This window comes from Centroberyx affinis, unplaced genomic scaffold (assembly GCF_046629955.1).
Source record: "Centroberyx affinis isolate AG114_WGS23_722 - 3 ecotype Tasmania unplaced genomic scaffold, CSIRO-AGI_Caff_v1 ptg003287l_1, whole genome shotgun sequence".
Taxonomy (NCBI): domain Eukaryota; kingdom Metazoa; phylum Chordata; class Actinopteri; order Beryciformes; family Berycidae; genus Centroberyx; species Centroberyx affinis.
The window spans coordinates 7,501-20,000 of NW_027281301.1; the positions used below are offsets into that span (position 1 = coordinate 7,501).

General features: G+C 42.6%; 1 protein-coding gene across 1 annotated transcript in view; it reads left to right on the plus strand.

Moving 5' to 3' along the window:
* Positions 1-389: 389 nt before the first annotated feature.
* Positions 390-12,500, plus strand: part of LOC139660414 (syntaxin-1B) — a 16,003-nt gene continuing 3,892 nt past the window's right edge. Inside the window, exons 1-3 of the mRNA XM_071538556.1 lie at positions 390-399; positions 2,856-2,929; positions 7,650-7,758. Of these exons, the coding sequence (XP_071394657.1) occupies positions 390-399; positions 2,856-2,929; positions 7,650-7,758 (193 nt within the window). The remainder of the gene's footprint in view (positions 400-2,855; positions 2,930-7,649; positions 7,759-12,500) is intronic.

Consider the following 12,500-nt stretch of genomic DNA (forward strand, 5'->3'; position numbering starts at 1 on the left):
AGGAAGGAGGGAAGGAGAGAGGGAAGAAAAGAAGGGACAAAAAGAAGAAAGGGAGAAAACAAGGGAGGGATGGGAGAACAGTGAAAGTGAAAGAGGGAGAAGGGGGAAGAGAGAGGAAGGTGGAGTGAGGAAGGATGGAGTGAGGAAGAGAAGAGGGGAGAGGGAGAAGGGGGGGAGGGAGGAAGAAAAGGGGAGACAGGAGAAAGTGAAAAGGAGGAGACGGACAAAGGGAAGGAGTGAAAGAGAGAGAAAGATAAGAAAGGACGGAGGGAGAAAGGGGAGGAGGAAAGGAGCTATGGGAAGGGAGGAGAAAGGGAGAGAAAAAGAGAAGGAGGGAGGAGGAACGGGAGAAAACGAGGGAGGGATGGGAGGACAGAGTGAAAGGAGGTATGGAGAAAGGTAAGGAGGAAGAGAGAGTGGTAAGGAAGGTGGGTTGGAGAGGAAATGAGAAGGAGGGATGGAGAAAGGGAGGAAGGCATGGAGAGAAGGAGAAAGGGAGGAAGGGATGGAGTGGAGGGAAGGAAGGGAGGGAGAGAGAGAAAGGGAAGGAGGGAGAGAGGTAAGGAAGGAGGGATGGAGAGGGAACGAGAGGGAGGGAACGAGAAAGGGAGAGGCGAGGAGGGCTGGCGAGAGAAAGGGAAGGAGGGAAGGATGGAGAGAGTGAAAGTGAAAGAGGGAGGGAAAAATCGAAGGGGGATGAGGGGAAAGAAAAGGGACGTGAGAGAAAAAGGAGGGAGAAAGCGAAAGGAAAGGAGAGAAGGATAGAGAGAAAGAAAAAGGAGGGGAGATGCTGAGTTCTTTCTCTTCTAGTGTCTCTCTCGGTTTCTCTCTTTCCCTTTTGATTCCTCTCTCTCCCTTTCCTCCTTTCTCTTTCCACCCCCCTCCCTCTCTCTCACTTTGAAACTCTCTACCTCTTTCTCCGTCGCTCTGCCCTTCTCTCTCTCCATCAGCCTCTCTCTCTCTCTCTCTCTCGCCCTTTACTTTCTGCTCAATTACATTACATTGCCTTTGAAGGTGGAGGACAGTAGAGTCTCCTGTGTAGAGAGAGAGAGCGAGAGGGAGAGAGAGAGAGAGAGAGAGAGAGAGTTTTGTAGCTGAAAAACAAAGCACCCATCTGCAGAACCTGAGCTGTTGGGACTTTCTAAAAGCATTTTGTTCATTTAATGAGGCGGAGTGACCGACTATAAACATTTCTGTCGATGCGGCAGAAATATTTGTGAAGGCTTGTTTGGGTTTTAGCCAAAACTGCCTCATAAAACTTAGTGAAATGAGCACAAACTGTAACACAGGTTAGGTGTTGTGGACAGAATTTATACGTGTTCGTCATGTGAAAACGTTAAAGGTCCCATATGGTGTAAAGCAGGACTCCCCTTGCCTCTGTGATGATAAAGGAGTTGGATGGTCTATCTAAACATGGTGAAAGTATCAAAACGCACGGTCGCCAACTAAATCCACACAATCCATATTAGTGCAGCGAGCCTCTAAACGAGCTGTTTGGACTTCCGTAACTTTGTGACATCACAAAGGTTCGCTCATTATCATTTTTGTAAGAAATAATAGACTAACAAAGTGTTTTTTTTCAAAGCGGTTGAGCGGTTGTCATTGTTTATTAACCGGAGAGTTTTCCCTACCTGTAGCCGCCGGGCCGCGGCGTCTCACGTTTCACTCTCGAAGCGGTTAGCCGATCGGAACAGAGGGGTCGTTAATATTAATGAGCCTTAAAGACACGGAGACAGAAACAGCCTGTTCTTGGTAAGGCTCAGAGAGATGCTGGAAAACGAACGTGGAGAAATGGATTGAGAGTGTTTTTGGTTCATGACACCACACACACAGCTTTGAATGGACAGAAAGACACAAAATAAAACACTGGAGAATATGAAGCTTTAAGTAAAACAACTTTGCCTAAGGTTAGAGGCAAGGTTACGGGTTTTGATCGTGGGTAAATATGAAAAACGTTTGCAAAAAAAATAAACGTCACTCACAGTAGAAAACTTCTTTCTCTTGAATTGGGAATTGAACCCGGGTCGTCAGGGTTGAAGGTAAATGACCTCCACACCCTCACTTTCCACTTCACTATTTCAATGTCAAACCACTTCTTTGTTTCTACTCGTGTCTCCTGATCCTTTCCTGGAGGGGGGAAACGGATTTCTCTCCCTTTTCGTGCACGGAGCGAGGTTATTTGCATTTTAAGACGTGCGAGAGGCAGAGTTTCTGCATGTTGCAAGACGTGCGGATCATGCGGCGGGCGTTAAGCTCTGTAACGATGACACTTTCAGACGAGTGTCAGAAAGGACTGGAGAGGGGGGGGGGGGGGGATCTGTCCGCTGGAAAGCAGAGAAGGCTGCAGGGCTGAAAGACTGGAGTGCTGCAGGATCATGGCTGTCACTGTTTTGGTCCAATTTGATAGATTTTGGGACAGGAAATAAGTTTTTTTTTGGCAAAGCAAGAAATTCTGATGAACACAATTCTCTCTTTATATTTTATTTAACCTTTATTTAAGCAGGAAAAGCCTCACTGAGATTTAAAGTATTTTTTCCAAGAGTGCAGTCATGTAAACAGGAGTATTTTTGGGAGCGGTCACATAATGGAGTGATGTAAACAGCTTAATAGACTCACAGTCACAGTGTTGGCAACAGTCTCATTGTGGTGTCCATGGAAACGGGGCCGTTACATCGTTGGAGAAGTCGTTCAGGATAAGAGCATCAACTAAAACATAAGAGGCTGAGGGTAATTTGGTGTGGATGCTTATGTGGCTGTTTTGTTTTATCTCACTTTATGTGCTTAGTGCTAACCCAGTGTGTGTGTGTGTGTGTGTGTGTGTGTGTGTGTGTGTGTGTGTGTGTGTGTCCCTGCAGCAATCGAGCAGAGCATTGAGCAGGAGGAGGGTCTCAACAGATCATCAGCGGACCTCAGGATCCGCAAGACACAGGTAAGACACAAGACACGCCCCTTTACCTACTGAACCACGCCCACTAACGCCTAGGCCACGCCCCCTTCTGACATACAACACTTAAGACACGCCCACGCACATTACGTCTCCGTTCACCCGCTCTCTGCACACCTGCCCGCCCGCAGCTGGATCCCTCTCGAGGTTTCTAACATTTTTATTCCTGCGGAGGTTTTCCTGGGACTTTATCCTTGTTCTATAGGTTTTAATTTATTGTTTTCATAATGTGGGTGCTGTGAAGCCCTTTGAGCCATTTGTTGTGCCTGCCAAGAATCATTTTTAACAGCCAAAACACTTGATCCATTTTTCATATGAATATATCATCCATTTTCATTGCTAATTGGCGTCTAGAGTCAGGTACTGTGTGTTAGTTTAAAACTTGCCGACTCATTTGTACAGTGGATGAAGTTTGTAATTCATCATGAACTGCAGCAGAATTCAAATTACCAGAGAGCATTCTGAAGTGCAGTTTCAGTCGGCAAACACGAAAGACTGTGTGAACCGAGGCTTTCAGATGTTACCGTCTCAAAAAGTTACCATATGTATTTTACTTTTGGGATTTGGCGGGCGGTCAGTTCAGACCCTGACTGTAAGAGAAAGCTTCTTGCTGAAACGTCGGGTCATTATCGGCACTTTGCTGTTAGATTAACAAAGTTAGACATCTGTGTGCGATCATCACACATCAACATGTAACGCTGATGCTCCAGAGAAGTCGGAAAGTCGCCAATTCCGACTTCCAACCAAGAAAATTCAAGGCAGAAATCCAAGAAGGAACTTTTCTGAGATGCCGTGATCTGGCATGGTGGCACACTGCAAACATGTTTATAATCCTCAAAATACACATAAGTCAGCATCACATGACCTTAAACCTACCAAAACAGCTGTGTGGTAAGAGGTTAAACGTAAACTTAAAGTTGTACTTACAGCTAACATGCTATGCTAACCAGCTAGCTAACGTTGCTGACTATCACTGACAGGGGAGCGTATCTATGTTCCCAGGGTCCTAAGTTCCCAGGGTCCTATGTTCCCAGGGTCCTAAGTTCCCAGGGTCCTATGTTCCCAGGGTCCTATGTCCCCAGGGTCCTAAGTTCCCAGGGTCCTACGTTCCCAAGGTCCTATGTTCCCAGGGTCCTAAGTTCCCAGGGTCCTAAGTTCCCAGGGTCCTATGGGTCCCAACAGCCCATTAGACACATAATTTCAAACAAAAGCATTGATTAACCGACCTACAACAACAACGTCGGATTGAGCCGACGATGAAGAAGAACGTTGGGCTGCGTCATTAGAATGAGAGAAGAAGAGACCTGAGCGTGGAGCTGGTCTGACAGTGGAGGTCTGAAGCCAGACCCTTTAGTGGAATGGACCGCAGCAAAACTGATGTGTGCTGAGTCACTGTGGCACAAAATACAAAAATGTCAAAAAAACAAAAACAAACATTCAGTAGAACCACATGATAGCAAAGTCCCTTCTGAGCTGAAACAGCCACACATGGTGATTTGAGACCCTGTGCAGTTTGCTGCCTGGATCAGATTACAATAAAACAACAACAACAACAACAACAACAACAACAACCAGCGTTAACGGATGTTCTCACGGTTCTTGTTTCTGTTGATTTTGGCGACACCTCTCGGGAACAGGGAAAGAAACACACAGATATAAAAGCTCTGATGAACTGATCTGAGGTTGGATCACAGAGAGCAAAACAGGCTTTTATTTCTGTGATAAAGCTGCAGATCATCATTTTAAATACAGAGTGTGACTTCAGCTCTCCATGTGGATATGTGACCGTGTGTGTGTGTGTGTGAGTGTGTGTGTGTGTGCGTGTGTGTGTTCAGGTGAGATGGTTTGATAAGCCTGTTGGGAGGAGATACCACAGTCTGTCCTGAAGCTTTATGCTTCTCCAAAAAGTCTGCTTAAAAATAAATCAAGAGGAAAGGAAGCCAAGGCTCTTCTTCTGTGTGCCAAAGTAAAAAAATTAAATTAAATTAAAAAACAGCCTTTATTTTTCTTTGACTGCTGCGGCTATGGCTTAAAAATAAAGGCTTATTTTAACTTTTTCCATGCAAACAGTGCCTCAAGATTTTATAAGCACCTTTTTTTTTTATCTTACCTGCACAAATTAGCAATTGCATTTCAGCTGCTATCATTATATTTTATCAGTTTTTTTCCCCCCTTCACTTCTGTTCTTTATCACTCAGTAAAAGTAAATTAAACTAAAACTAAAACTGTATTTGTCCCCAATCTGCATGAAGGAAAAAGTAGGGGATGAGTGAGAAGGTTCCTGTCTGCACCTCTGACTCCGGTTCATAGTTAGTGGGTAAAGGAACCTACTGAGCATGTGCAGTACTTGTTCTGACATGTGATGACACTGTCAGTCCAGTTTTTTTTTTTACATGCAACTGAGAGTGAGGCTGCATGACACACACATGTGCAGAAACACACACAAACACACATGTAGGGACACACACATACAAACATATTTTCTATTTCTATTTCTTTCCTCCTCCTCCTGATCCTGATCCTGATCCTGTGTTCAAACCCTCAGTCAGAAGCAGGAGGCTGTGACTCTCTGCTCTGCAGCCGGGCAGCCATCTTTGATTTGACCCTGAAGTATTCTGCTCTGTCATTGGCTGCTGCCTCGGCGTCAGTCTGCTCCCCGCTGCCTCCTGGTGGCGGAGAGCAGAACTGCAGTGCTGCACGCTTTGCTGCATCAGCACTTATCTAACCCAACACTGCCTGCCAACATGACTGGGCCTCAGCTTACACAATACACATGGAGTGTGTGTGTGTGTGGTGCTAAGTACACACACTCACAATGGATGCATTTGCACACACATACACAAACACAGAAAACACACAGATGCACCCACCCACATTTGAATAATTCAGTTATGTCCACAAATATTTGCATTAATCCAGGAAGTAAACTATAAAGATGCAAATGATTTACAGGACACACATGCACAACGCACACACACACACACGCATACATTACCACAGTGTGTAGGTGTGTGTATATGAAAATGACATGAAATACGACACAAAACAACATCCTGTTCTCAAACAAAATGAAACACATGAGTGTGTGACAGCAAACCACACTTCCTCTCTGCTGTGGGCGACTCAGACACCTCAGTCAGGTCTGTGTGTGTGTGTGTGTGTGCGTGTGTGCGTGTGTGTGTGTGTGTGTGCGTGTGTGTGTTGGTGGGGAGGTTGGAGTCACACTGTTTCATGAGATATCTATTAAGTCTTTTAAGGACTTTATCTAGGAGTTTACACTGGACTTCCTCATTGTAAGTCTCTCTGTTGAAGAGTGGCAGCTAGATGCTTAAAATAAAGTAAAATATAAAATGTAATTCTATTCTGGAGTTCAGTCTAATGTGTCAGATGAAAAAGTGATGGAAGGCCTCGGCCCTGCTTCATATTTACATGTAGAGAATAGTAAAGTGAACATATTTCACCAGTAGGTTTCATCCATCACTCTTTCACAAAATGATGGGACAACAGCAGGGACTGGACACGGCATTTTCACGTGTTCGTCATGTGAACATGTTATAAATAAAACATCTTTGGTAAAGCTTTGGGTCAGGCAACTGAGGCAAACCGGTGAAGATTAAGGTTTAGGTCGTGGCTGAATAAGAAACACTTTTGCTGAAAATGAAACTTTGGAATAGTTACGAATTGAACCCACGTTGTCAGTTGAAGGTAAAACTTTCATGTCGGGATTTGTGGGGAATTTTGTGGAAGTGTGTCAACACCAACGTCGGCGGTCCAAAGGTAATAAAAATTAAAATTCACAGCAGCGTTACAATCAACGAAACTCACGAGAAATATCTGCTGCGGTTCGTTTTCCGCTTGATTTTAAATATTATTTTGGACGGAGGCGTTCCAGACCAGTGAAACACGTGAAGGCAAGGCAGCTTTATTAGTACAGCACATTTCATACACTGGGGCAATTCAAAGTGTTTACAGAGTAATAAAAATACAGTAAAGGTAAAAGATTTACAATTAAAAAGTGCAAAAGTACAGACAAGAGATCCACAAGATAAAAGACTTAAAAAGTAAACTAGTGCAGTTCAAATCAAGTGAAACAGAAAGATAAAAGAACACAACAAATACACTTTTAGATGCACACTGTGAGTGAACCCATATGTTTTTCTGTAATTTTCTTTTCCCCTGTCCTTCCTGATTCTACTCTTGATCTGATATTTACGTCAGACAGATTCTCCTCTTGGTCAAAAACCTCACCATCCACAGATGGATGAGAATCATACAGGGTAAAGCTCTGCCCGCCCCCCCCACATATATAGTGTTCACTCATGCACAAGTAAGCTTTACCTGGACAAGACCAATGAAAATTCGTACTGGTCCGTGTCAGCTCTGTTGGGATCCTGAACAGAAAGAGTTAAAATGAAGGTTATTTAAAATCTAAGCTGAAAAGATAAGTTTTTAGACATTACAGGGTAGAGCAGGCAGTGTAAAATAAGAAAGTGTCGTCCTGTTTTCCCACTCCTTCCAGTGTGACCTGAACGCAGCATGGAACTAAGACAAGGCCGAGTCCAAAATGGGCTGAAATCCAAGACTAGACCAAGAAATCTGCATTCAAAACCTGCTGCAAAGCCCAGACGTGACTGGATTTACCACAGCCTTAACCTCTCTCTCTCTCTCTCTCTCTCTCTCTCTCTCTCCCCCCCCCCCCCCACAGCACTCGACGCTGTCACGTAAGTTCGTGGAGGTGATGACTGAGTACAACACCACGCAGTCCAAGTACCGCGACCGCTGCAAGGACCGCATCCAGAGACAGCTGGAGATCAGTGAGTACAGAACCACAAAACTACAGCAACAGGTCCAGAAGGGACAGAAGGAAGACGAGAGACAGCTAGGAAATAGAGTAGAGCAGAGTGCTACAGTAGAAAATGACATTAGCAACGATAAAAAACAATATTTGTACTTGTCGAAATCATAAAAACTGTGATTTCGTCTTATTTCATAACTAATTTTAGTATAGCTTTAAGAGGAGAATACTGTCAGGACCACATGGAAAGAGACAGAATCAGAGAGTAAACAACATCAGCAACAATAACAATAATACTCGTAATAATCGTACTGCAATACTCTCATATTGTACATATTCTGAAAGATTTTTTTCTTCGTCTCAGTTTTCTAGTTTCATTTCTACTAGTTCTAGTGTTGAAACAGTTGATTTTGTGTGTTCATACTGTATAACCCCCTTTTGCTTCTATTCTGATTCATATTCTTTGCTGTATCCTGCTGCTATTTGTTGCCGCGACGACTCAGTTTCCTCACAGGGATCCTTAAAGCTTCATCTTATATCTGATTTACAGTATATAGTGTATATAGTATATAGTAGTGCGAGTAAAGAGAAGCTTGAAAGGAGCAGATCCAGAAAAACAGCTGAAGTTCGGTGACTAAACTCGTCTTCCATCAGGAACGATAATAATAATTAATAATTACAAAACATAATCGTAATTACTGATCACAATACAGTCATTTTTTATAAAACTGGATGATTCCAGTGCTCGGTTCTGATTGGCTGAATCACGCTGAGAGTTTGCTGTAAAGCGGCCAATAAAAAAACACACCTGTAACGGCATAGCAGCTCGTTTAAATATTTAACGAGCTGCCACTTTGTTTAGCTGCTGCTCAAGAACTGCAGTATATCACCGGGTGGAAGAAAGACTTTTAATTCTGCTTAATATTTAATTATTATTGATTAAAATGAAAGATTAATCAAACATTTGCATTATTTTTTTATTACAAGGATAAAGTGTTACCGCTGTTTTCTCAATGCAGTAAGTATAACTGTAGCCTGAACATATCATACTGTATATTATACTGTATATTATACTGTGTATTATACTGTAGTGTACTGCAGATAAGACTGGAAGGACTGTGCCGTATTCATAATATAGTCATTCCAGTTATTCCTAATCATAATACAGTCAAACAAGAGGGAGAATTTCTTTTGAATCATTTAATTCTGTCATAACTATTGGAATAAAACTCAACCTGTAGAGCAAGGCACCAACACAGCCAGGGTTAGGGGTTCAATTCCTTATCAAAGTGTGTGTGACAGTGTAGTGGCAGTGTGTTTTTAGTATGAGCGACCCCACTTAGGATTTGACCAGCATGGGTCTATGAAGGCCGATACAATATTTTTGTATTAAAGCTCCCGATAGCTGATATTTTGCACCGATAATACGCATTTAACCGTTTTTATAGCCTGAAAATTACAAGCAGTCAGTGTTTTCTGGAGGATTTTTTTTTTTTTGTCAGAGTGGAAAAGCCTCTGAAACAACATGTAGAGCATCATGGGACACTAAACCTCTCCACTGAAACCAGACTGATGAGATTCTCTTAGTGTCAGCAGCTCTTTCTGCCTTTAAAATGAAGAATTAACTTTAAAAAAAAATAAAATAAAATAAATAAATGAATGAAATGTGCAAAGAAAATCAAATTGCTGGCTGTTTTTCTGTATCTGTGGTCAGGGAGGAGCCTCCATCACATCAGAGGTGAACGACATCTGATATTTAATAAAAGCCCCAGTATTGATAAACTATGAAGTATATCAGTTTAACCTCTGTGGGAATTGAACCCGCAGCCCCCCCCCGGGCCGTGTCGGTGCCTCGCTCCAACCGCTGAGCACCTGCCGGGTCACACACTGCACACACACACACACACACACACACCCAGAAAAACGGGCCACAAATCTCCTTCATAACCGTAACGATGATTTCACCCAAAAACTTTATCGGACGTTTATCGGCTGTCGGGTAATAAATTAAAGAAGCGAATACAGATATTTGGCTGATGAATTCATTGGTCGGCTTATAAATAATGAAAGAGGCCGGCTCAGTCAGACAGAGTGCAGATAACCATCAGAGTAAGACAGACGCACTGATGGACTGATACACACACACACACACACACACACACACACACACACACACACACACACACACAGATGCAGCTGCAGATTAGACTAATAGACAGTACAAAAACACACAAATGGATACGGGAACGGTTTAGATGAACACACACCATGTACACACACACACACACACACACACACACACACACACACACAGACAGCTACAGCCACAAATTAAGCTGATGCAGACAGATAAACACGGTAAACACACACACACACACACACACACACACACACACACACACACACAAACAGAGAGACTGCGGAGGTAGTGCAGCTATTTTCTCGGCAGTGGAGCGCTGACCTTCAGAGAGACAGACGCAATTCACACACACACACACACACACACACACACACACACACTGTTATTCTCTTACTGGCAACACACACACATCTTTCTGTCTCAAACTGATACACACACACACACACACACACACACACACACACACACAGACGTATATGTGGGGGCATCAAATGCTTATCTTTCAGTCATACCATCATGTATATACACACACACACACAGACTCACACACACATTTCTCTCTCCCTAACACACTCGCATGCGTGTACACATAAGCTTCTCTTTCTCAGACTTTCAGACAGATGTGTGTGTGCACTCACACACACACACACACATACAGTCGCAGGCGGTGGCTCATTGCCTGAGATGTCAAGTTGAAGTTTGCAAAGACAGGAGGAAAAGCTTAATGCACCTGATCCATCTGTCTGTCAAAGTTCTCTCACACACACACACACACACACACACACACACACACACAGGGACACACAGAAACTCACACACACATCTGTCCGTCTGTCAAAACTTCACACACTCAAACAGGCATCTGCCTAGCTATCTGTCTGACAGTTCACACACACATACACAAACACACTCACACACATACGCATGAAAGGGCACAGACACACACACACACACACACACACACACACACATCTGTCCATCAAAACGACAACACTCTGATCCTACTGTCTGTAACATTACTGCCTGTGGACTCGTCAAGGTGAGGAGACATGCAGAGTCAAACTGTCCAGGCGGATCCAGTGAGGATCTACAGTTCTGATGAACCTGAGAACCTGCTGTGATCTGATGTGATCTGATGTGATACGATATGATTCAAGACAGAATGATAAGAGACGATATGATGTGAGACGGCCCGATACAATGAGATGAGAAGATATGATTGAACATAAGATGATACAATACTGTGAGACGATATGATACAATGAGAAGAGATGGTACAATACTGTGAGATGATACAATGAGAAGAGACGATACAATACTTTGAGACAATACGATACTTTGAGACAATACAATACTTTGAGACAATACAATACTTTGAGACAATACAATACTTTGAGACAATACGATACTTTGAGACAATATGATACAATGAGAAGAGATGGTACAATACTTTGATACGATACAATACTTTGAGACCATATCATACAATGAGAAGAGATGGTACAATACTGTGAGATGATATGATACAATGAGAACAGATGATACGGCATAATGAGATGATAGGATACAATGAGAAGAGACGATACAATAATTCGATACAATGTGATTTGAGATGACCTGATTTGAGACTAAACAATATGAGATAATACGATGAGATGAGACATGATACAGTACAATGTGATACGATATGACATGCTACAGTAGGAAACCATAAGATTACAATACAATATTTGATACAATGACAAGACTCAATATGATTTGCTATGATACAATACAATGATATGATACAATATATAATACGCTATATGGCGATACCATATGATACAGTACAATGTGCTATGATAGGATACAATATGATACAATGTGATATGATAGACTACACAGCGTTCCAATAGGATACAATACAGTATAATACACTACAAAAGCAGATGATACAATATGATACATGATAGACTACAATAGGATACCATACAATACAATATACAATATGATATGATACATGACTACAATAGTATATGATACAATATGACACACTACAATAGGATATATGATACAATGAGATATGACGGTCAGTGAATATTCACAGATGGGTGAATTTTATAACGCTGGTAATCTGACTCCAGCCAATCAGAGCCTGGCTGTAAAACGATTTGAACTGACTGATTGCTTTTGGATGTTTAATTTCGACGCGCTGCTCACACGCTAATCACTTAATCAATATATGATGTGCTGTCTTTCAAATTGATACTGTGCTCATCTGATTTCATGGCTCTTTTTTTTATGAACGAACGCTCATTCATAACACTCTGTCATTAGAGCGGTTAAGTGCAGCAGATGCAGCAGTAAAAAAAATGCACAGCTCTAAACAATCTGTCTCTCTTTCTCTCCCTGTCTTCCTGTCCTCTCGTCTTTTCCTCTGTGTGTGCATGTGTGTGTGTGTGTGTGTGTGTGTGTGTGTGTGTGTGTCATGTGTGTGTGTGTGTGTGTGTGTGTGTGTGTGTGTGTGCGTGCGTGCCTGTGTATGTGCCTGTGTTTGTGTGTGCATAAATCCATTCCTGTGTATCTGCCTGTGTTCGTACCTGTGTGTGTGCATTCCTGTGTGTGTGTGTGTGTGTGTGCGT